We start from the raw sequence: 23,035 nt of genomic DNA on the forward strand, positions 1-23,035 counted from the left end.
AACTCAGTAACAAAACAAAAAAACCAAACCAAACCAAACCAAACCAAACCAAACCCAAAAACAACAACAGAAAAAAAATATTTTGGTGCAAGACTATTCTGTATAGTTTTATCTATAAATTTGTCTACTCATTTTCTAAGTAACCATGCTTAAAACTGAGGTAAAGCATGTGTTGTACTCTCTCACTGTAAGCAGGAAGTATCCATCCCACTCTCTGTGTTTGTTGTCCTGTGAGACAAGATGTTGTCCTCTGAATTCTCCCTCTCAGAACACACACCCTAAAAGCAAGAATCACTATTACAGTAGTCTGACCATAATTTTTTAGATTACAGGTAATTCAGGCTGTTATCTGTGACAGGTTGTAACACCACACAGAGGAGCTGGCAGCATGTGAGGCCAGATCACTGACTGACATCAAAAGGGGCCAACAGTGTTTGCAGTTCTTTTTCTCCAGGCAGTGCCAGCTGCATTAGTAGTGATTTCCTTTCAAAAGCTCAGTGGCAGCAGGTCTTAGAGGGGACAACAGAAGTGACAATTTTGCATCTTGTAAAAGATCAAATGGTTTAAAACATAAGTGCCAGCCCTTTTAAGATCAGCTCTAGCAAGCCTGAGAAGTGAAACTTGTGACAACAGTTTTGTTTGTTTATTTTCCAGTAAAGTTTCAAGCTGCAAATCCCTCTTTTGAATCCTGAGGTTCACTGTTTCTGAGGCCTTGCTGGCCTAGAGTATAAATGCTGAAATGTTTTGTCATTTTTTTTGTCTTTTTTTTTTTCCTTGTTAGTTGGCTAAATCCCAAAAAAACCAATTAATGTTGCTCAGTAATATTTACAGAGATTTTCACATCTGTAAACAAAAATACCATGGTGATGTTCTGCATTTTCTAAAAGAAGCCTGAAGACTTCTTTTAGATTCTTTCTGCCTAAACCATGTGAATCAATGAAATAGCAGTTGGAATAAAGGAGCAGTAATTGACTGATCAAATTTTTCCATACCAACTAGAATGTGTTTTCTGTTGAAATATTCTTGGTCTTGATACAGACTTGCAACTTTTGAAACCCTCCTGTCCTTCAAAGATTTGTGGAAAGAGACCACTATCAGAGTGGAGGAAGTCACTACTGAATTTAACATATCAGCAACACAAATATCAACCCTCCAAATGCTGTGTCTTACCCAGAATTTCTGCAGATCTGGGCAGTCACTGGCGTGAATATTGATTAAAAGACTTTTTGTTCTTATTTCCTTTGAAGAGTGACAACTATCTCCAGCAATTATAAATTTCCCGTTCCACTGCCACTGAACTAGATAAGATTACACTCAAAGGTAAAGTACAGAGGGTTTAGGAAACTTTGATAAGAAGAGAAAAAGGACCCCTGAAGTATCCAAAATGTAGCTGCTAGGAGGTAAAATACCTGCCCAGGTGTTGGGGTTTTTGCCTCTATTCTATCTGATGTTTCTGTAGGAGTTCATGATACAACTTGGGCAGGATGAAGCTTGTTACAGATAAAATCTGTCTTCCATAACTTGGCTTCGATGGCTTTGCAGCTTTTGTGAACACAATACAGCAAAAACTGTTAGAAGGGAGCCCTCTGCACCCAGAGCTCCCTCCAGTCAATGAACATGGAGTGTAACTGCTCTTGGCACCTTTCCTTGCCCTGCCTGTTCCTGCTGCTGCTCACAGCTAACAGTGCAAAACAACTGTCAGTCACGTGTACTCTTCTCAAAGAAGGCACCTTCCCTGTGAGTGCCCCTCTTGGCAATGCATCACCTGGAGGTGCAGCTGTGTGTTAAACAGGGCAAGGGTGATGTTGGCTGGGCCCAGATAGGAGGATGGATAATTTCCTTCCATAATACAATCTAGCTTTGTACAAGTTCCTCCTCAGCCTCTCAGCTGGTGTGACTACATCTGTTGCTACCAGACTTCGTGAAAAGGGAAACTGAGAAACGCAGCCTAGAGTATTGAAAAAGGATGAGAGTTTTATGAAGATTGAATATAGTTCTTGTTTCATTTCACTTTAAAGGCAGACAGCTTTAGTCCTTTTTTATCTGTATGAGGTGAACTGCTCTGCTTAAGTGCTTTGTTGTTTCTGTGTGGGTATACACAGGAAAAGTTATTTTAATTATCTTTTAAATGACCACTCAAACTGTGCTATATTTCTAGATGTTCTTACTGCTCAAAATTAATTTGGTTTAACTGTTTTTGTAATTTACTCAGAAAGTGCTTTAATAATTTAATTTAAGGCTCCTGGCTGAAAGTGTCCAGGTTCTAGTTTCAATTAATGCATAAACTGTGTGTGTTTGGACTCATCTTCCAGGGTGTTCTCCTGCTGACACATCCTCATCCTCATGCTTTTGCTGTTTGTTACACTGCTATCATGGTTCTATATCTGTTTAGTGAAGGACATAATGTGAGTATATTTACCATATGGTTGCTGGGAGCATGATGAATGGGGAGCTGACTAAGAATGTATTTATTATTTAAGAAAATCAGAGCCAAGGAAGAGAAGGACAAGCGTAGAGAACTCCAGAAAGCTTTCACCAAACTAACTGAGGACGGAAATACTCATTGGCCATAGTTTTAAAACATTATTTGTATATGTCTTGCCTTCTCTAGGTACTTTAACCCCTTACAGGAGTAAGAATCTGAGTTTGTGAGGTTTCTAATGAAGCTTCTGACCTGCAAAGATGGACAAACCAAACTGTCTCCTTTAATCATAGCAAGCTTTAAACTGAAATTACTGACTCCTCTTTTTTGTAAGCTTTTCTACCAGTTGTTTAGGAAACAACCATGACAAACCTGTTATTTACTAATGGAACCAGATAAATTATCAGGACATGAAGCCAGCACCCAATAGCTGTGCTCTCAGCTAACTCTCTGAGAACTGCTGCATTCAATAAATGAGTCAATAAAGTGTACAATATGGATAAAATACTGAGTGAAATTAATCCGTGATAAAACTGACCTCAAGTCAGTGGTTATGTCCTTTAGTGTCCTTTAGAGTTCCATTTCTAAAACACAATAGTAGGAGTTTGTAGAAGGAATTAAAGCTTTTGGTTAGCTCAGGAGTGGGGTTTATGTCTCTTCAGTACTTCAATCCCGGGAGGGTCAGCTCTTACAGTATCTGAACAACACTTAAGCCAGAAATTATCTGTAGAACTTACCCTGTACAAACTTTTGTAAATTCAAACCAATATCATCTCAGTCTAGGGATCCAGCTATTCACATGTGAAACAAATGTGTCTTTGGGCAGAGGAGTTAACTCAGATTCACTGCATGCGGGACTTCTCCTTCAGACACACAGCATGTAAATGCTAAGCCTGAAAGCTTTGCAAAATTAGTATAATTTCAGAAAATCATATATGTTAACCAAAATAACTTCCTAGGATGAAATTTTGCTTATTTATACTGCTTCTACTTTAAAAAATAAACAAAAAACAACAACAAACAAAACTCAGCAAAACCCAAAGCAAACAAGCACCCTCATCTTAAACAAAAGACCAGAAAAAAACAGAGACAAACCCACTTCCTTTCTACCAAGGAGAAAATTGCTCCAGCTGAAGATTCTTCTTCTTACAAGTATTTTACAATAAGCACACATACAACTCCCCCATACCCCCATATTCACCTTGCAACTCTTCTTGAGATTGATCCCCCACCAGAATACAGCGATTCCCACAGCTCCATATGAGGCTGCAAAGCCAAACAAGCTCAGAAACTTGGAAAAGAACTAGGTTTTCAGAGTCTTTTCTTTTCAGACCTTCCAATTTTACTCAAAATTTCACAGAAAAGTATCCAGAGAAATGGGACCGTGCTATTCAAGTACATCTCTGAAGTAATTTTTACCTTTTGTTAATGATTGTCAATTTCCTGTTCATTAAACTTGTGGAGCTGGCTAGCAGGAAATCATTCTATGGTGCTGAAATGGCTTGTATCGCCCCAGAGAATTAATTATTTTCAATCCACAGAACACATTTAACACTTTCATAGAATCATAGAATACTTTGGGTTGGAAGGGACATTTAAAGCTCATCCAATCCTACCCCCTGCAATGAGCAGGGACATCTTCAACTAAATCAGGTTGCTCAGGGCCTTATCCAACCTGACCTTGAGTGTTTCCAAGGATGGGGCATCCACCACCTCTCTGGGCAACCTGTGCCACTGTTTCACACCACACTGTAAAGAAATTCTTCCTCTTACCTATCCTGAATCTACCCTCTTTTGGTTTAAAACCATTGTCCCTTATCCTATTGCTACAGGCCCTATTAAAAAGTCTGTCCCCATCTTTCTTAAAAGTTCTCTTCAAGTACTGAAAAGCACATTAAGTCCTTCCCAAAGTCTTCAGGATGAACAACCTCAACTCTCTCAGCCTTTTCTCACAGGAGAGGTGCTCCAGCCATCTGATCACTTTTGTGGCCCTCCTGTGGACCAGCTTTTCTGTATGACATAAAACCATGCCACATGGAGCCAGAAATACCTACTGCTTAATAGAAGCCGACTACTTTCAGAGTCAGATCCAGCCTTTTTTTTTTAATATCTGGCAATCTTCCAATGTTTGTCCTGATTTAGGTCATGTTCTGGTAATGGCTTTGGTTCTCTTCTCCACCTCTCTTCCCAAAATGCCTCCTTTATTGAATTTCTTTAAAAACAAAAGAGATTTCACCAAAATAGGAAAAAAATTACAGGTGCACTTGAGCAGCTGCACTTGCTTTAAATGGATTTTAGGGACTAAAGAATGACAATTTAAAATTAATCTACAGAAATGCAAAACAATTTTAACATACCCTTAGTAGACTGGATTTAATAAAGGGAGCCATAGATCAAACAATAGAAATGCTGTTTGTTGTAATCTAATGGCTTAACATTCTTGCACCTATTTAAAAATACAGGTTTGCAATAACATGCTCAAGCATACAAATAATCATCTTTTTTTAAAATTAAAAGAAGGTTTTGAACTTTTCAAATGGGTAACGAGGGAAAACAGAAGGACTTCACTGCCTTCCAAAGGTTAACCTGGATTTATAACTATTTGCCTGATTTCCCTGTGTTTTTGCTTCCTCCTAAGGACTGAAAAGGCAAAGTAGCTTTTCCTCTTCCTTTTTCTAGCTCAAGTGGATCTTTGATCCCTAAATATCAGTAAATGTGGTGTTACAGAAATCTAACAGATAATCAATGCTCTCTTTTTTCACTAATAGAAATCATATTAATGGCAACCACTGATAACTATTATGCCTGAATATTACCTTAAATTGTAAGAAGCCATTCTGTATTTCTGCCCATGGAAAAGTAAGGCAAACAGCAAGGAGTAGCTATTTACATCCAACAAAAGCCCTTTGCTACAAGCAGATAAATGTATATAAATGTTTTGTGGTGTATTCCTAGTGGTTTTTCACACACAAACCATGACACAGCATCTTCTGCACTGAAAAAGAGAATACAAAATTAGTTTGGTACAATCATGTGCAGCATTTCAGTAACAGTAATTTCCCATCCATGTTTTGAGTTCATCAATAATACATATTTTTTAAGGAGTAATGCAATGCAGCTATAGGACATTCAGATGCTCTTCCAACTTAATCAACGGTACTTTGTGTTCAGCTGCAGTAGGTGTTTCTGAATATCATAAGTATTTCATATAGAAGATGATTGCCACAAAACCACTTAAGCAGGCAGATTACAATGGAATCAAGCCAATACATCCTAAAACTGATACAAGAATTATTACTTCTTAAACATCACACAATTAAACTGCAGAACTCACTAAAATGTGTTACTAGAGGGCCTAAAAGCTGTCAAAATCAGACATTAACATAGAAAATAGAAATTCTAGTAACAATAAAAATTACAAATTATGGACATGCTTCAAGGTAACTCAAACATGAGCTGGCAGTGGTTAGGAGAAAGAAAAGCTCTTCTCCTGGCAAATAATGACAATTATAAATTTGAAATCTTTCCTACTTTGTTGTAAAGCTGACGCTAACCAATACCAGAAACAGAACATTGCAGCACAGCACACTCCCTCTGCTGAGCTAAGGACTATGAACAAATCTGTCATTTTAGAAGACTAGAGAATGTGAAAATTTTGCACTTATGTATTTCACTGAACTGAACCCAATGAGATGACAGTCACTGCTGGGTTTATTTTTTGGTTAGTTTGTTGTCCTAAACCATTCTGGGAATACATATCTTTGTAAGCCATGATGATTATGCATTAGTACAATTATATTGGCTAAAAATATTCCCTGTTCTAAATAGGCCCATGAAAGCAAAGCAAGCTGTGCTGCTATGGGCACTGCCTCGCTTCCCTCACATTTGTGTGTTTCCTGCACAAACATTCCCTGGTGAAATCTCACTGTCTCTGACCCTTGATTATTCCAGGCAGTTTTCACTGGCTAACTCTCAAGTCACACCCCAAATATCTTTCCAGATTTTGGAGGGAGAAGCGCCGTAAGAGTCCTGTGCAATTGTAACTGCCAGACATATTGTTACACTTGAGAAATCCAGCAAGTCTTCTGAGTCTTAAATTGGGAATCAGGAGGTGGATTTTAAAATATATATTTTAGTATGTCTGGTTCTGAGCAGCAGGAATCCAGCTGGTGAGTTAAGGTATTGGATGCAGAATTTCAGAAGACAATGGAATGAAAGCAAAATAATTTATTAGATGGAAGACTCAGTGAAATCTACTGCAGAGGATTTTCCAAAGGAAGGGAAAAGGGAAGGGACCTCCCAGGTGGTTTAAAGTGCACCACTGTCTAGAAGGGTTGGAATGTTCTTGCCTCAGTGAACATTGTTAAATCAGTGCCACTCAAAGTCACCTCTACAGATATACAGAAGTTTAATACCAAATACTCTGCAAATTAAAATCCTGTACAGAAAAAACACAAAGCCTTCTGCAATGCTCTGACACCATCTATGCTATATTGTACAATTTAGGCACATATCCAATGTATTATTACTGCATTTCTCCAAGAGACAATGCAAACAATTCCTATAAAAGTGAATCTGCACAGTATGAATGGGTTTGTTGTTAAGAACATTCTGCTTCAGTAGAAGTGCCAATAAAAATGTTTAAATGAAAAATATAGGTGTATTTTTCAGTTTGGGGTTTGGACTTGGCTTTTTTTTTTCTTCTTCTTTCCCCAGGCCTTTTTTTCTACAGCTCTCCTTGAGACAGGCTTTTATCACAGGAAAAACGAAATGAGTACATTTCACATTTGGTTAAATGTGTGTGCCAGCTACTTCATTCAGCAGGTGGGTCACGATGGCTTGGGAGAAAAATAAGGCTCCCCTGAAAAAGAACAGGCTGAAAAAATGTTGGGAAAATTAGAAGGTGCAGGAGGTGACTATTATGTTGGAGAAATTAACATGAAATAAACTAGGGTGCAAATTGCCAGTGCATTACTTACTCTGCAGTAATTCTCTCCACGAGAGAATTACTGTATGTCCACACTGCATGAATGGGGCACTCTGAACAAAGCCGGCCCCACGGCCAGCAGGGGATGAGATGCAGGATGCTCTGGAGTGCTGCAGTGCCACACTGCCCCAGCCACCCTGTCACCAGCACTGTCTGGAAGCCCCACCCAGCAGGGCCCAGCCTTGGAATCACTGCAAGGCAACCCATTATACTGGGTGAGTCCCGGTGATTCCAGCTCAGCAACAGCAAGGGAAAGCTCCCAGTCCTGAAAGCTCCTTTCCCACATTTTGTGGGCTCATTTCATAGGAGCCTGCCCAGTTTCTGAGCTCTCCCATATGTGCAGCAAGGGGCATCTCTCTTCCTCTCAGCCAGATGCTGCATCTGTGCAGCAGCTCCTGCTCCTGTGCCACACAGCCTGCAAGGCAGAGGGTTCCTCAGGACACTTGACAGACACCTCTTCTCTAAATAACCAGTGGCAGTGCACTCAGGCTGGAATTATGCATCGATTCTGCAAGCTCAGACTTGCAGGAACAAATCCAGAACTACCACTATACCAACTGGAAACCACCTGATTTGAATTAAAGCATCACTGGAGTCCAGTGCAAGTGGAGGAGAGAAAGGGGGAAAATACAATGGGGAGGTAGAATTTGGACAAATCACAAAGGGTGGATAGATGGATGCAAGGTGGTACTACAACTGCTAGCCATAAAATTCCTTTTTGGTTTTTTTGGTTGTTTTGTTTGTTTGGTTTTTGTTGGTTTTTTGTTTGTTTGTTTCTTCTTGTTAGGGGGACAGGGGCTGTGGGGTTTTTTTTGTTGGTAAAGTCAAGGGGACGGACTGAACAAAAGATTCCTTAGGTAAATTTTTTACCAAACAAACAATTGGGCTGCTACATTCTCAGACATGAATAATGGTGCCTTCCATGCCAAGAAGGAAAGGAATTTAAGGAGAGGGTGAGATGTAGAAAATAGAAGGCATTTCACAATTTTTTTGTCCTCTCATGGTTCACTGCCCTCATCAATTGTACTTGTGCAGCAGGTCTCTGAGGCTGACAAAGTGTGGCACATGTGAAGGGATGCTATGAGCAGCCAAGCACAGAAACTTCTTTGGTTCCCACCTGCTAAAGCCAGTGTGAGCTATGGAACACCATATGTCCAGCTGAATCCTTTAGCATTCAATCCTAAAAAAACAACCACAGCTTTAAGACAACATTGCTATTCTCTTACTGACCAAATGTTGGGGGATTTTCTGTTGTTATGGTAATAAGTATTTTAAAGTATGCTTTAAAATAAACAACGAAATGTGACACTTTGTCACTATGTACCTACTATGTTTTGCAGGTTTCCCAATCTGTCCTCTGCCCTTCCCCCCCAAATATATATAAATTCTTAGTTTTCATTTACAGTTTAACAGTACTGGAATGCTTATGCTGGAAACATTGAACGAGAATATTCTGCCAGCCAATCCAAAACAAAATCCCTGCTTTCTCTTCTAAGATTTGCAAGTAATTTTGATTACTTTCCACTCTGAAAATGTTCAATAACCTTCATTGGTTCTAACATTGGTTTAAATCTTGTTGACTTTGCTGTTTCCTCGGTGCCCATTGTTGCCTCCTTTCAAGCTGGATTCCATGGATTTCAATGGCATTCTGCACAATTCTGTTCTTGCAGATTTACTCTTGAAGTCCAAGCTCTTGCAGTAGTGTGCTTATAGCTGCATGTGGGAAAGTGTCATTATACAAAAATTCTGATAAGTATCTGTCACAGTTGTGACACCTTTATTAAACACAAATGAGCTCAAAAGTTGCTTTCAGATAGTTTGTTTGAGATTTTCCACAACACAATCCAGTGAGTAAATTGTGCTTAATGCTTACAGCTATGATATGGGAAAATCTACCTTGAAGAAGCCTCATCCCAGATAAGATGTAATGTAAGAACTCCCACATGACAGGCCCCTTTAAGCCTTACATATGTTGAAAGCATTAGGAATGAGGTTGGCTTTGGAAAGAAGCTGGAAGTTCTGCAGGATCATGTGTTTGGACTTGCCATCTGCACGGTCCAGGAGTTACTACATAGATCACTTTCCCCCAGTCATCTGAACCGTGAGTCACACAAACCGAAAGCGGAAGGCGGCTGTGTGAACAAAGCAGATGTGGGTGTTTGTGGGGCTTCTCCTCACCTCTCCAGAGCCCTTCTTTTCTGCCCTGCCCCATCCAGGGCAACTACAGCTGGACCTTTGGGAAGCCAGAGTGGCAGCCACCTTAGCACCACCAGGGATGGAGGCTGGGCTGTTAAAGGATGAAACCTCTCACAGCTGAGTCTCTGGAAGGCTCCATGACTCAAACTTCCACCTCCAGCTGGAAGCCTGGCCATCTTTGTTTTGTTTAACTGAGCAGGAACACTCCATTAGCTGAGTGCTTACCACGACAAACACAAATGTCTCCCCCGAGCCCTGGCTGTCCGAGGGGTGCCTGCAGCCCCGGACAGGCCGGTTCACGGCCAAAAGCACATGCAGGGAAACAGTTTCCAAACCCCAAAAGCAAACCTGAAACTGGATCTGTACAGACAGGCTCCTGGAGCTCAGATAGCAAACCTCCTCCTCCGGGTCTGATTGCAAGCCCAGGGCTACCGTGGGCTATCGGCTCAATTTTTTACCTCAGCCAAATCCGAAATGTGGGCTGACGGAAGGGGCTTAAATAAATTTATTAAATAAAATTTCTAAAACCCTAAGCAAACAAAAATCTTACGAACATCGATATTAGCATATATAGACTAAAGTACCCTTCTGTGAACGCGCCTGCAGCTCGCACGGCAGGGCCCTAGCACTGGAGCTCTGTGAGTGTTGCAGCTCGGCAGCAAACGGCACGGGGACGCGGCGGCCGAGCGGCCGCCATGCAGCGGCTGCGCCACTTGCGCAGGCCCCGATGCCCTGCGCGCCGGCGCCGGCAGTCCCTAACGTAGCAGCCTTCGTGAATACCGGTGCTGCACTGCGGCGGCGGCGCGGCGCAACCAAACCTCCTCCCTCCACCGCCCACCCCAGCCTTGGCACCGCCCCCCTCCTCGGCTGTGATTGGCGGGACGGGTGGAGCGGTCGGCGGCGATTGGCGGGTGCCGGCGGGAGGTGGGGTAGGTTGCGTGAAGGGTGATAAAGTTAGTGGGGCTGCCGGGGAGCGCCCGAGACGCGGCGGCGGCGGTCGGCGCTCTATGGAGGTTGCGGGGGGAAGAGTGGGGTCGGTGCTGCTGCTGCTGTGGTGACTCGGAGACTCGCCCTGTCCCGCACGCTCCCCCCTTCCCCTCCCCAGCCCCGGTCCCCGGCTCCCTTCCCCTCCCCCCCCTTCTCTTGCCTTTTCCCCTGCCCTTGGTAGCCGCCGGGACCCGGGGAAGCTGACAAGGCCTTAGGGAAGGTGAGAAATGAGGGAGTGGCGGGAGAAGCGCGGATCTGGGGTCGGGAGTGAGCGGGTACTACTGCAGCTGCAACCTAAAATGGCGGCTGCCCGGAGTGGCCGCCATTTTCTTGTCAGTTGCTTGTCTGTTTCTCCCGCTCAAAATGGCGGCCCGGACCGGCGGTCGCTCTCTCTGCCGGCTTTGCGAGCCCCGCCGCCGCTGAGCAAAGGGGGGGAGGAGCTCGGCAGCCCCCGCCGGGCGCGGAGGGGAGGCTGAGGGGCAGCGTTTCAGGTTAGAGCGGGGAGACGGGATCGGGCAGTGCCTGTCCGTACGGGCCATGCCTTAGTGGCCTCGGTTCGGCTGCGGGATGGTGATCTGGCCGCGGTCTGCGGGCGCCCGCACTGCCCCCCAGATTTCCCTTGGAGGGAGAAGCTGCGGCACACATAGCGGGCTGCGGTCTGAGGATCCGCATTGCTGGTGGGGAGGTGACGAGAGGATTTTCTAATTATTTTTTTTTTTACTATTGTTCATTGGTTTTTCTTCGCGCGAGTGGAGAGCGGGCTGCCGAAGCGCCGCGTCAACCTCCTCGCCCATGTTTCCTGTTTGGGGGCTCGGGCGCCGCGGTGCGAGGCGATACGGCCTGCTTCCCCCTCGTGTCTCCCGGGGCGGCCGCCGTGGTGCGGGGGAGCGGGTCCCGCCCGGCGCCCTGGCAGAGAACAAAGAGCCGGGCGGGCGCGGGCAGCGGGCGGCGCCCGCCGGGCGGGGGGCGGCGGCGCCGCGCGGCGCCTGCGGGGGCGCCCTCCGCGGCCGAGCCTTTTGTTCGCCGCCGCCATGTTGTGGCCGCTCCGCGTGCCCGCGCCGGGCGGGCGGGGGGCACTCGCCGCGCTCGCCTCTGGGAGGACTCCGGGCGCATCCGGGACACTCCCAGGCTTCCCTCCCCCGGGCGTTTCTGTCCCCGTGCTCGCCGTTCTGCTACGTGAGCGGTGCAGTGAGGTTCTTTATGCAAGCTGAAAGTTGAGGTGGTGGGTGGACGCTGCATTTTTTTCATTATTTGGTAGCTTAGTACGCTATTTGGACGCAGAATACACGCCTTTTACTGCTTTAAGCGTGCGTTTTGTTGTCTGATGCCTTTCAGAATTTGGCTGCTTTTTTGTGCCATTATAAATCATAGTTTCCAAATCACGTCAGTAAAGGACTCACTGTGCTGTTTAAACTTGCGTTCTTTCCTACGGGTACTCTTGTCTTTTGGATAAACTTAAGGGTTTTGCTCAATCCATGATTCCCTTGTCTCTGCCCTCACTCCCGCTGGGAAACATGGCTGTAATGATGAAATCGACCTTTCTGTGACTGTCCCAAAGTATTGCATGAATGAAAGTTTTCTTAATTTTTGTGAAGTTCAGTGTTGGAGGGTTCTCATTGTCGAGCAAACATTTGTACTTTTTAAAATTAGATCTTATGGCTGATAGTAAACAAGTATAATATGAATGCTTGGTTTGTCTTTCTAGGTTTTGTTTTTCCCTACCCCGTCAATTTAATTTTATTCTTTTGAAGATTCTTCGTTGTCAAGCCGCCAAAGTGGAGAGTGCGATTGCAGAAGGGGGTGCTTCTCGTTTCAGGTACCCTTTGTTTGTTTGATGAGTAGTTAGCAATGGAAAATCTCCTTGGAGGTCATCTTAAATTAGTGTAATGTTTATACCAAAACGGAGATGTTTGGACTTAACCCAGGATTCCCTGGTTGTTCTTAACAGTGCTTCTTCAGGCGGAGGAGGTGGTAGGGGTGCACCTCAGCACTATCCCAAGACTGCCAGCAACAGGTATGTCATCTTGCTCTTTGATTTGCATGATTTCAAAGTCAGAGCTTGCTTGATAATGAATCTAGAACTGAAAATAGGCTAGCTTTAAAGTTGTACCAGAAATACCTACTGAGTTAAAGATCATTAACTGTTCTCTAGTCTGTGCCCTTTAAAGTGTACTTCATGGTTAATAGGCAGTGCATGAGTTGTCGATGTATTTAGCTTTAAAAGTGTGGAGAGTATTTTTGGGTGCCAGGCATTGTTGTTGTTGAGTACTTTCCTGTGCTGCAGATGTTGCAGTGTTGGTAGGGGTAATTGTGTGCTCTTAACAAAGCAAGTAACGGAATTGGTTTGAGTCACTGAAAGGTTAAAAGGGCAGTTCTTTAAATACTTGTTTCTGTTTTGACAACTGTATTCTTCAAAATTTTGCAGCGAGTTCCTGGGGAAAACCCCAGGGCAAAACGCTCAGAAATGGATTCCTTCACGAAGCACTAGACGAGATGACGACTCCGCAAACGACAAAGAACGACATGATGCAATCTTCAGGAAAGTAAGAGGGTAAGTTTCTCACAGAATTACTTATTTCCTTAGTGTTTTCATTAGCAATGTGTACCTAAGAAATGGGCTGGAGGAAAGGAAGATGTGGGCCTTGAGTCTGGGGGAGGTGTGTCCTTTAGTAAGGAACCAGCCTGGTAATGTAGCAGCAGAAAACACTGAAAGTAATTCTTGTAAGCAGATTAGTATTTTCAGTGGTACTTCACTGAGTCTGAAGATCTCAAAAAAAACAGTTGAATGGAAAATGGCTCTTTTCAATTTTTAATAGATTTCAAAAATAAAAAATAAGTCGAGTCTAAAGTGACTTGTAGCATGCTTACAGTATCTGTGTATTCTGATTTTGGGTTTTTTCCTCTTTAGCATACTAAATAAGCTTACTCCTGAAAAGTTCGACAAGCTATGCCTTGAGCTCCTCAATGTGGGTGTAGAATCTAAGCTCATCCTAAAAGGGGTCATACTGCTGGTAAGCTGGTTGCATTTCTTTTAACTACCGTTCTCTTACATGCTGTAAAGCAGGGGGTTGGTTGGCTTTGATGGGATACAGAAGTAGCATGAATAATGCTTTTGTGTATTTGGATTATCAAACACCATGTCCCACCCCTGCTTTCTTTGTAAAAAAGGATTTACTGGGGAGGGAAGTAGGTTTAATGGTTTGAGTTTCTCATTTAGAAGTCTCCACAATGACTAAGGATGATTGGGGTTTTATGATTATTGTTTTAAATAATCTGAGGTGTGAGTTAGCCATTTTATTGGTTTGGCCTCCCCTTCGTCCTCTTTCCTGAGGAGCAACCCGCTTGGTTTTGGAAAGGCAACCACTGGTGACCTCTGGGGACACTGATGAAACTGTTACATCGCTTTGTTTAAACGAGATCAGATTGGTGATACTAATGTAGGTGTCGGCATAATAAACTTGAGTTTTGGTGGCCGAGGATTACAGAGCTTTTTCAGTAGCAAGCAATGGCTTTTGTTCTTTGCTTCAGCATTGAGACTGGTGTTGGACTACAATGCTTCTGTGCTTGATTAAGCAGGAAACAGGATGTTGTAGATAAGAGCGGTAATAATCCATTCTGTGTCTTGTAACTCAGTCTCCTAATAACATTTGCACCCTTCTGCTGCTTGCTGCCTTACTCAACCTGGCTCTCTGTAGATCGTAGACAAAGCCCTTGAAGAGCCCAAGTATAGCTCGCTGTACGCTCAACTATGTCTGCGACTGGCAGAAGATGCACCCAACTTTGATGGCCCATCAGCAGAGAGTCATCCAGGACAGAAGCAAAGCACAGTGAGTGCATCTCTCAATCTGCAGTGGTAAATTTTGGGTGCATTTGTAGCTGCCCTGATTAGCTTAATTCTTTTCTTTGTTCTCTTTTTGTAGACATTCAGACGCCTCCTAATATCTAAACTTCAAGATGAATTTGAAAACCGAACCAGAAATGTTGATAGTAAGTTTTAAAACCACTTTAATACAGAATCTATTTGTTGTCTTTTCCCACAGCCATGTAAAACGGGCTTCTTTGTTTTCCAGTCTATGATAAGCATGATGGTCCCCTCCTCCCTGAGGAGGAGGAACAGAGAGCCATTGCCAAGATCAAGATGCTGGGGAACATCAAATTCATTGGAGAACTTGGCAAGCTTGATCTTATTCATGAATCTATCCTTCATAAGTGCATCAAAACAGTGAGTATTCAGATCGGGAGGAAGCTAGAAGCAAAACAGAACTTAAAAACGAAAAAAATACTCAGATGTTGATGCTGCTTAGAGACTCTTGGAGCAGGAGCATAAAATGGCACAAAAATGTTTCCTGATGATTACCCATCCCCTACTGTTATCTTTTGGTATGATTAGGAAGTAAAATCAGCTTTGTTCAAAGCCATAGGAATTGTCTCAAAAGGAAAATGAATACAGAAGTGTGCCATAGGTGCTTGAAACTACACATACTTAAGGAGAATTGGCAGATCCTAATTTTTAAGTCCATTTGCCTTCAGAACAAAACAATGTGTTTGTACATGTCAGTGTGCAAAGTTTGTTGCTTATTATAAATTGTCATTTATAAAATTTTTAAATCCTAAATTTCCCCTTTAATTTTTCAGCTTTTGGAAAAGAAGAAGAGAGTTCAACTCAAAGATATGGGGGAGGATTTGGAGTGCCTCTGTCAGATAATGAGGACAGTGGGACCTAGATTAGATCATGCGAAAGCCAAGGTATGTGCCTATCTAGTGCAGTCATTAACCTAATTAAATTATGTGGCTAAGACTTGATTGCCTGAACCTTCTGTATTCAGTATTCATAAGTACAAAACAGAGGTTTGAGGTTTTTTATTTTTGAGAAAAGAGTGCCCACTCTGGCTTCTAGACCAATTCTCTTGATAGAAAAACCATTTTAAACATCTCACCAGGATGTAGTTAGGGTCATCAGGAAATCATGTAAGTGAGAGTGTTGTTTTTCTAAACACTGCTTGAAAAGATGTGCTGAGGAACTATTCTTAGCACAGCTAGGTAATTGGAGAGATGAGAGTTTGGAATGTAAGCTTAAAATGAACAGAATTTTGGCTGTGTTGCTTATCTCCAATTCAAATGTCTTGATGCATTAGATATTTAAACTGTCATCAAGGAGCTAGAGATGGCAGGAAAGGGCAGCTTGTTGCATTATTTTGCCTTGAATGTCCAGGCAGAATTCCTTGAATGCTTGAATGTGAAAGCACTCAAGGCACTGATGGAATTATCCTAACTTGTAACTTTTGTTCCCCCAGTCCTTAATGGATCAGTACTTTGCCCGTATGCGCTCCTTGATGTCAAGTAAGGAATTGCCAGCAAGGATTCGTTTCCTGCTGCAGGTATGATGATGAAATGGCTCCCTGCTGCTTTTTTTTCTGGCAAAATGGTCTTGAATCCTTTCCTAATAGCCTGTTCTGTTCCAAGGATACTGTGGAGTTGAGAGAACACAACTGGGTTCCTCGCAAAGCTTTTCTTGACAATGGACCAAAGACTATCAATCAAATCCGTCAAGATGCAGTAAAAGTGAGTGTTGCGTGTGAGGTCCAGAGCCTGTCTTGGCACTCTGCGCTTGGGAGTAGTTCTCATGCAGTGTCACAGTTGGCTTAAGGGTTAAAACTAGATGGACTTCTGTAGTTGGGGGCTAAAAGCTTTGATTTCTTGGGACTGCTACTTGAAACTGACCAAAGTTGTAATTTGTGTTTTAAAGGATCTGGGAGTTTTTATTCCTGCTCCTATGTCTCAAGGGATGCGAAGCGACTTCTTTCTGGAGGGACCCTTCATGCCACCCAGGATGAAACTTGACAGGGACCCACTCGGAGGGCTTGCTGATATGTTTGGACAAATGCCAGGTACACTGACACCACAGGGTGATGGGGTGGCTGTGGCTCTGCTGTGCTGAATAAGAACTAAAACTTTGATTTGTCTCCTTGCTGATCCAGGTAGCGGAATTGGTACTGGTCCAGGGGTTATTCAGGATAGATTCTCACCCACCATGGGACGCCATCGTTCAAACCAACTCTTCAATGGCCATGGGGGTCACCTCATGCCTTCTGCTCAATCCCAGTTTGGAGACCTAGGCAAATCTTTTCTGAAAAGTCAGGTAAGGAAGCTGTTCGCACGGTGACTTCAGCTTGTTTAGAAGCACTTCCTGAGATGCGTATGTTATGGATTAAAGTCTGCTTATGTTAAAAGACCTATTCAGATTTGATTCTGATAACTGATGCTCAGCTGATACAAAAATTCTAAACCACTTTTTAAATCGTACAAAAGACGCAAGAAGTACACTTTTTTTTAACTGCAAGAAAAGGTGCATGTGGCTTTGGTGGGTCAGAACGGTGTGTTTTATTTAAAAGATGGCCCTGTTTTTAGGGATAGATGCTACTCTCCCACCACCCCTGCTCCTTCTTTCTCCCTTCCTGGCAAATAGAATCTTTGTTCCTCTGGTCCCTCTGGTACTACTTACCAAATGATGTACGCCACTCCATCATCTGCACTTCTTTCTCTATATCTCCCTTTCTGAAATAGGGGCAAAGCCAACTCTACCATACCCAGAATCAGGGACTCTTATCCCAGCAACAAGGACAGTCGAAGGATATGCCACCTCGGTTTTCTAAGAAAGGACAGCTTAATGCAGATGAGGTACATGACATGCCTACATTATTTACAGCCTATTCTAAATATTGCCCAATGATTATAGCAAGACGCGTTATTATGAGGACTAATGCTGGAACTCTTTCTCCTCCTCCTCATTCTTCTCCTTCTTTGTCCCTTCCTCTTTCACCTTTTCCCCCCACTTTCCTTAGGGTATCCAGCGTCCTATGAGCAAGACTGAGATATGAGGGCAATTTTTTTGGGGTGTCCTTTCCTTCCCACACACTTGCAAGAACACTACTCTGACATCAGTTCCCATGCATCCTATTGATAACAAAACATTTAATTAAAACTTCAGAAAATCCTGAATTTTAGAAACCCTGAAGTGCTGGACCAGGTTATTTTTTTTTTATTTTCTTTCGTTTAGAACTGGCTAATAGGCAAAATTTCAAATGCAGAGTAAACTGCATTGTGATTTTGAGTGTTAACCAGACTTGTATCCCGATTTCTGAGCAATTTTGGTAGAGTTTCATTTTGGCTGTAAAATACATCAGCAAGCATGCTGATTATCTTCTTGGGTCTCTAACATACTGCATCTAAAAGGAGCATTTCCAGATTTTTATAGTAGTTGAACTAAATGCCAGTAACTTGCTTTTGGGGAGTTTCACAACACATGTGGCTTAATCTGTATTTGAGTATTAATATTGTAGAAACGGAGTCATGCTTCAGCGAGATCAGTTGGAGCGAGTCCATGGCTGTGTATTGTTGGTCAGAATACTTGAAACAGTTTGAGTTTTTCTTTGAATTACTGTTTACAGATTAGCCTGAGACCTGCTCAGTCTTTCCTGATGAATAAAAACCAAGTGCCAAAGCTTCAGCCCCAGATAACTATGATTCCTCCCAGTGCTCAACCACCACGCACTCAGACACCGCCTTTGGGACAGGTAAATACAAAAAATTCCTGCATGTTTTTGGCTAAACTTTGCTGTTTGTGCTTGGAAAACTTAATTTCAAATGTGGGGAGAGAGAAGTCTTTGATTGCACAGAGCAAGACTTGGGAAAAGAATGTATGAAACCAAAGTAATTTGAGTTCCGTCTGCTTTTTTATGTTTTGTATTGTAAAACTTAGGTAAGCAAAGGTAGATGTGCTACAAAGAAACAAAGTCTGGTCTCTTTTTCAGCCGCCTCAACTTGGTCTTAAAACAAATCCACCACTTATACAAGAGAAGCCTGCAAAGACCACCAAGAAACCACCTCCTTCTAAGGAAGAGCTACTTAAACAAACTGTAAGTTAGTATTCAGTAGTGCATCTTAGAGCTTTGGATGTGATGTTCAAAAAGAATGTTTTAACTGTGCTTCTTTCCTCTCCAGGAGGCTGTTGTGACTGAGTATCTGAACAATGGAAATGCTAATGATGCTGTCAATACTGTGAGAGAAATGAGAGCTCCGAAACACTTCATTCCTGAGATGCTGAGCAAAGTAATCCTTCAATCCCTAGATAGATCAGATGAGGACAAAGAGAAAGCAAGTACTTTGATCAGCTTGCTCAAGCAGGAGGGAATAGCCACCAGTGACAACTTCATGCAGGTATTGTGGTCTGATAATCTTGCAGTTCTTGTTTCTTGGCTCTTCATGGTGTTTAGCTGCTGTAAAGGCAGTGTGCAAAATATTTTTAAGTCCTGCTAATCTGAGGAGGTAAAAATAGTACATGAACCTGTGAGGGGCACAAGAAGCAATAAAAGGAAGACATGCAGTATTCAGGCAGTTGGAACCTGGGATCCTCTTTGCAAGTGATAACAGAAAACTTACTATGAGTATTATGTTGCTCAGGAACAGAATTACTTAGGAATTTCATCTTGTGTGTTTACTCTTTCTTAGGCATTCCTGAATGTATTGGACCAGTGCCCCAAACTGGAGGTGGACATCCCATTGGTGAAATCCTACTTAGCACAGTTTGCAGCCCGTGCCATTATTTCAGACCTGGTGAGCATTTCCGAACTGGCTCAACCACTGGAAAGTGGCACCCATTTCCCTCTCTTCCTGCTCTGTCTTCAGCAGTTAGCTAAGTTACAAGACCGTGAATGGCTAACAGAATTGTTCCAACAAAGCAAAGTGAATATGCAGAAGATGTTACCAGGTAAGATTTGCCACAGAGCTCTTCTGTTACCTGATCCTAGAGTAAGCGAGACGTGTTTCTAGTTTATGCCAGAGTAAAGTAACTTGCAGGGTTCTCTTGGTGGAATTAGCTGTCATTATTGTTAGGAATGATGTTTAAGGGGTGGCTGGGGCGTGAACCATCACTTCGAGCTCTTGAGAAGCATTTAACATGTGTCTTTATTTCCTTGTCAGAAATTGACCAGAACAAGGACCGCATGCTGGAGATCTTGGAAGGGAAGGGGCTTAGCTTCTTGTTCCCACTTCTGAAACTGGAGAAGGAACTGCTAAAGCAAATAAAATCGGATCCATCCCCTCAAGCCATCTATAAGTGGATTAAAGATAACATTTCACCCAAGCTTCATGTAGATAAGGGATTTGTGAATATATTGATGACCAGGTGGGATGCTGTTTTGATGTATTTAAGGTATTTGTTTGGTTAAGCTACCAGTAAGGCACTAATTCAGTAAAGGCTCAAATGTAGCTCTGCAGAAATCTGAGATGGAGTACCTGGGGAAGACCAAGTGTTTTGAGTGAATCTTCTCTAGTAAAATCCCATTGTATTTGAGAAGAAAGGCAAGTCTCCAGTATGTGAAGTGTTTTCTTGGGGAGGAAATCTAGATCCATGTGTTTTTCTAAAATGCAGAGCTGTAACAAAGGCAGAACAAGGATTTTTCTGGTGCACTGTCAACCATAGTACAAGTCCCTGTGCTTGCTCCTGACTGCAGGTGGAAGGAGGAGGATAGTTGCAGTGATAGCTATCTGAACTTTATATATGTCAAGTGCTTTGATCTCTTAGTTTATAGAACTGAGTTTGGCTTTTCTTCTGTCCAGTTTCTTGCAGTATATTTCTAGTGAAGTAAACCCACCCAGTGACGAATCTGATTCTTCATCTGCTCCATCTAAAGAGCAGCTTGAGCAGGAAAAACAGCTGCTTCTTTCCTTCAAGCCGGTGATGCAGAAGTTCCTCCATGACCATGTTGATCTGCAAGTGAGTGCTTTATATGCACTCCAGGTGCACTGCTACAACAATAATTTTCCAAAAGGTAAGTGCATCGAAGTCTCACCTGAATTGGCTTGTCCCCTACATTTCTTAAAATTCAGCAAGTGATTGAGAAGGTTATAGAGCTAACCAAGTTTAAATTGACTTTCACAGGCATGTTACTGCGCTTCTTTGTTCATTTCTATGACATGGAGATCATTGAAGAAGAAGCCTTCTTGGCATGGAAAGAAGACATTACTCAAGAGTTTCCAGGGAAAGGCAAAGCTTTATTCCAGGTAAACCTCCTAACGTTAGAATAGAGACTTGTTTTTTTGTTATTTCTGCTGCACTGGAGTGTTTGAGAAGAATTTTGAAGCGTGTAAGACTTGTAAATATCTAGAATTTTCACGGAATATTCCACTAGGAGCAAGATTACATAAATCTCTCCTATTGACTATAGGCCTGTGTGTAGTGCAAATGTGGATGAAAGGTCTTTTTAAATGAGATGGGGGGAGGGGAAGATGAGTGTTCTGTGGAAAAACGTAATGGGGAAACAATTCCTGCTCCCTTAAACCAATTTTGTGTAACTGCAGGTAAACCAGTGGTTAACCTGGCTGGAAACTGCTGAAGAAGAAGAATCTGAAGAAGAAGCTGACTAAAGAACCAGCCAAAGCCTTAAATTGTGCAAACATACTGTTGCTATGATGTAACTGCATTTGACCTAACCACTGCGAAAATTCATTCCGCTGTAATGTTTCACAATATTTAAAGCAGAAGTATGTCAGTAGGATATTCTCTGCAAAAGGTTTTTGTAGTATGTCTTAATAGTCTACAATAAAACTATTTTAGAGTATCTTCAATGTTTAGATAACAGTGTATTAGCAGCATGCAATAATTACATCATAAGTTCTCGAGCAGAAGCAGTCTGTTGCAAGGGTCTTCTTTGCTGCCAGTTATCATAGGCTGTTTTTAAGTTAGAAACTGAATAGCAACACTGAATACTGTAGAAATGCACTTTGCTCAGTGTAATACTTGAGTTGTTGCAATATTTGATTATCCATTTGGTTGTTACAGAGAATCCTTAACTGTAATTGATGGTTGTTGCCGTAATAGTATATTTGCCTGTATTTCTACCTCTAGTAATGGGCTTTATGTGCTAGGTTTTAATATCCTTGAGCCTGGGCAAGTGCACAAGTGTTTTATAAAAGGAACAGTTTACTTGCACAAAAACTGATTGGCTGAAGAGATGGTTTAATGCCCTTTGGAAGAGGTTTTTGTGGGTGTGAAACATGACATGGTGAGAAATTTGAATTGGTCCCTCTTACAGTACTGAAATTAAGTCTATTAATTTATCAAAACATGTTCATGCCCTGATTTTATATACTTGTATCTATCAATAAACATTGTGATACTTGACTTGTTTCTGAATGTTTCCCAGTAGAAAAGCTTTGGCTGATGACTTGTTCACTTAAGAAACGAAACATCAGTGGGAGGAGTTGCCTTAGGTTGCAACCATCCTAAAATGATTTTTTACACTCCTTGTCTGGATATGCAGATGAATGCTAAATAAGGTCACAGACAAGATGAGACACTACAGATGTGTTGTGACAGGAGGAGAATGATGGAATTCTGCTGAAGAAATGGTAGAGGTTTGCCTTGTGGTCCAATGTATGCTTTATCAGTGAGTATGTGCTTTTGACTTGGTTAATGCTTTGAGCTTCCCCCCAGGCCACATGCATGTTTCTGAATCAAGTGGCACTGTCTATTAGCTGCCTGTTTCTCAAATCAAATTGGCAAAAAAAAAATGCCTACAGAAGAGTTGAAAGATGTTGCATTGTACAGGCTTGAAATGTCATCTATTAAATACTCAAACACCTTACTTCCTAGAACCTTGTCCCCAGTGAGTTTTTTTGTTCTCATTGATATTCAAGACTTAAATTCTTGAAAGGTGATGTAGTGGCAAAAGGGTAGTGGCTCCTGGACTGGAGCTTTGTTTGCTAGTGGTGTGAGTTCTGTAGCCTATAAACTGTTACACAGCACAGGAGGTGAAGAAGTGGAGCTCAAGAAAAGGACTAGAGCTGATAACAAGGCTTGCTTTGAGGAAAGGGAGAGTTGGTAGAGCCCCTTGTAACACTGCAGCTGGGAAAGCCATGGTTTGCTTTGAAGGGCTCCCCAACTCCAGTCACAGCTCTGCCCTCCTGAGTGTTCCTGAGCCATGGTCTGTGAGGGAGTTCTCCTACTGCCTTGGGAGCTTCTGTGCAGTGTGGAGCCCAGGAACTCTGGGGACTGTGCTCTACAAGCCAAATTACATAAAGGGCGTTGAGCTTGAATGGCTGTCAGAATTCATGGCACCATTCCTGCATTTCAGAAATGCAGTGTATTCAGCAGTTGAAGGGAGAGCAGGGGATACTGGTGTGGATGGGGTCCAGTTCAGAGACAGGAATGCTTCAAATGCAGTTCAGTGGTTCGAGATGGAGAGCTGGCTGTGTGTGCTGGAGCTGTAACTCCTGGGTGGCAGTGGTGAGCACTGATGTCCTGGGTCTTCCCGGAACATTTAGTGATAATGTTGTTCCTCTGAAACTCATTACTCTTCCCTACCTATGGAGTGATAGTCACTGCTAGAACTACAGGGGTGGGGTGCAGGCTCAGGTGCATGTGCGCTATAGGCACTAAGGTT

At 42.7% G+C, this 23,035-nt stretch overlaps 1 protein-coding gene and 1 non-coding gene across 2 annotated transcripts; both read left to right on the top strand.

Moving 5' to 3' along the window:
• The first annotated feature begins 11,623 nt into the window (after nt 1–11,623).
• EIF4G2 (eukaryotic translation initiation factor 4 gamma 2) lies at nt 11,624–22,244 on the top strand. Its single transcript, XM_030949028.1, has 22 exons — nt 11,624–11,775; nt 12,298–12,408; nt 12,541–12,606; nt 13,018–13,143; nt 13,501–13,603; nt 14,288–14,419; nt 14,513–14,579; nt 14,663–14,814; nt 15,228–15,338; nt 15,887–15,970; nt 16,056–16,154; nt 16,339–16,480; nt 16,571–16,731; nt 17,157–17,270; nt 18,041–18,166; nt 18,404–18,508; nt 18,594–18,809; nt 19,101–19,359; nt 19,572–19,776; nt 20,211–20,422; nt 20,533–20,654; nt 20,952–22,244. Exons 1-22 carry the CDS (start codon nt 11,624–11,626, stop codon nt 21,015–21,017), a joined length of 2,931 nt encoding a protein of 976 aa, XP_030804888.1. The 3' UTR covers nt 21,018–22,244.
• LOC115904859 lies at nt 17,312–17,476 on the top strand. The gene has a single exon (XR_004060817.1). It is a non-coding gene; the product is annotated as a small nucleolar RNA SNORD97 (small nucleolar RNA).
• Nucleotides 22,245–23,035: the final 791 nt, after the last annotated feature.

The sequence above is a fragment of the Camarhynchus parvulus genome, chromosome 5, assembly GCF_901933205.1.
Source record: "Camarhynchus parvulus chromosome 5, STF_HiC, whole genome shotgun sequence".
In the NCBI taxonomy this organism is placed as follows: domain Eukaryota; kingdom Metazoa; phylum Chordata; class Aves; order Passeriformes; family Thraupidae; genus Camarhynchus; species Camarhynchus parvulus.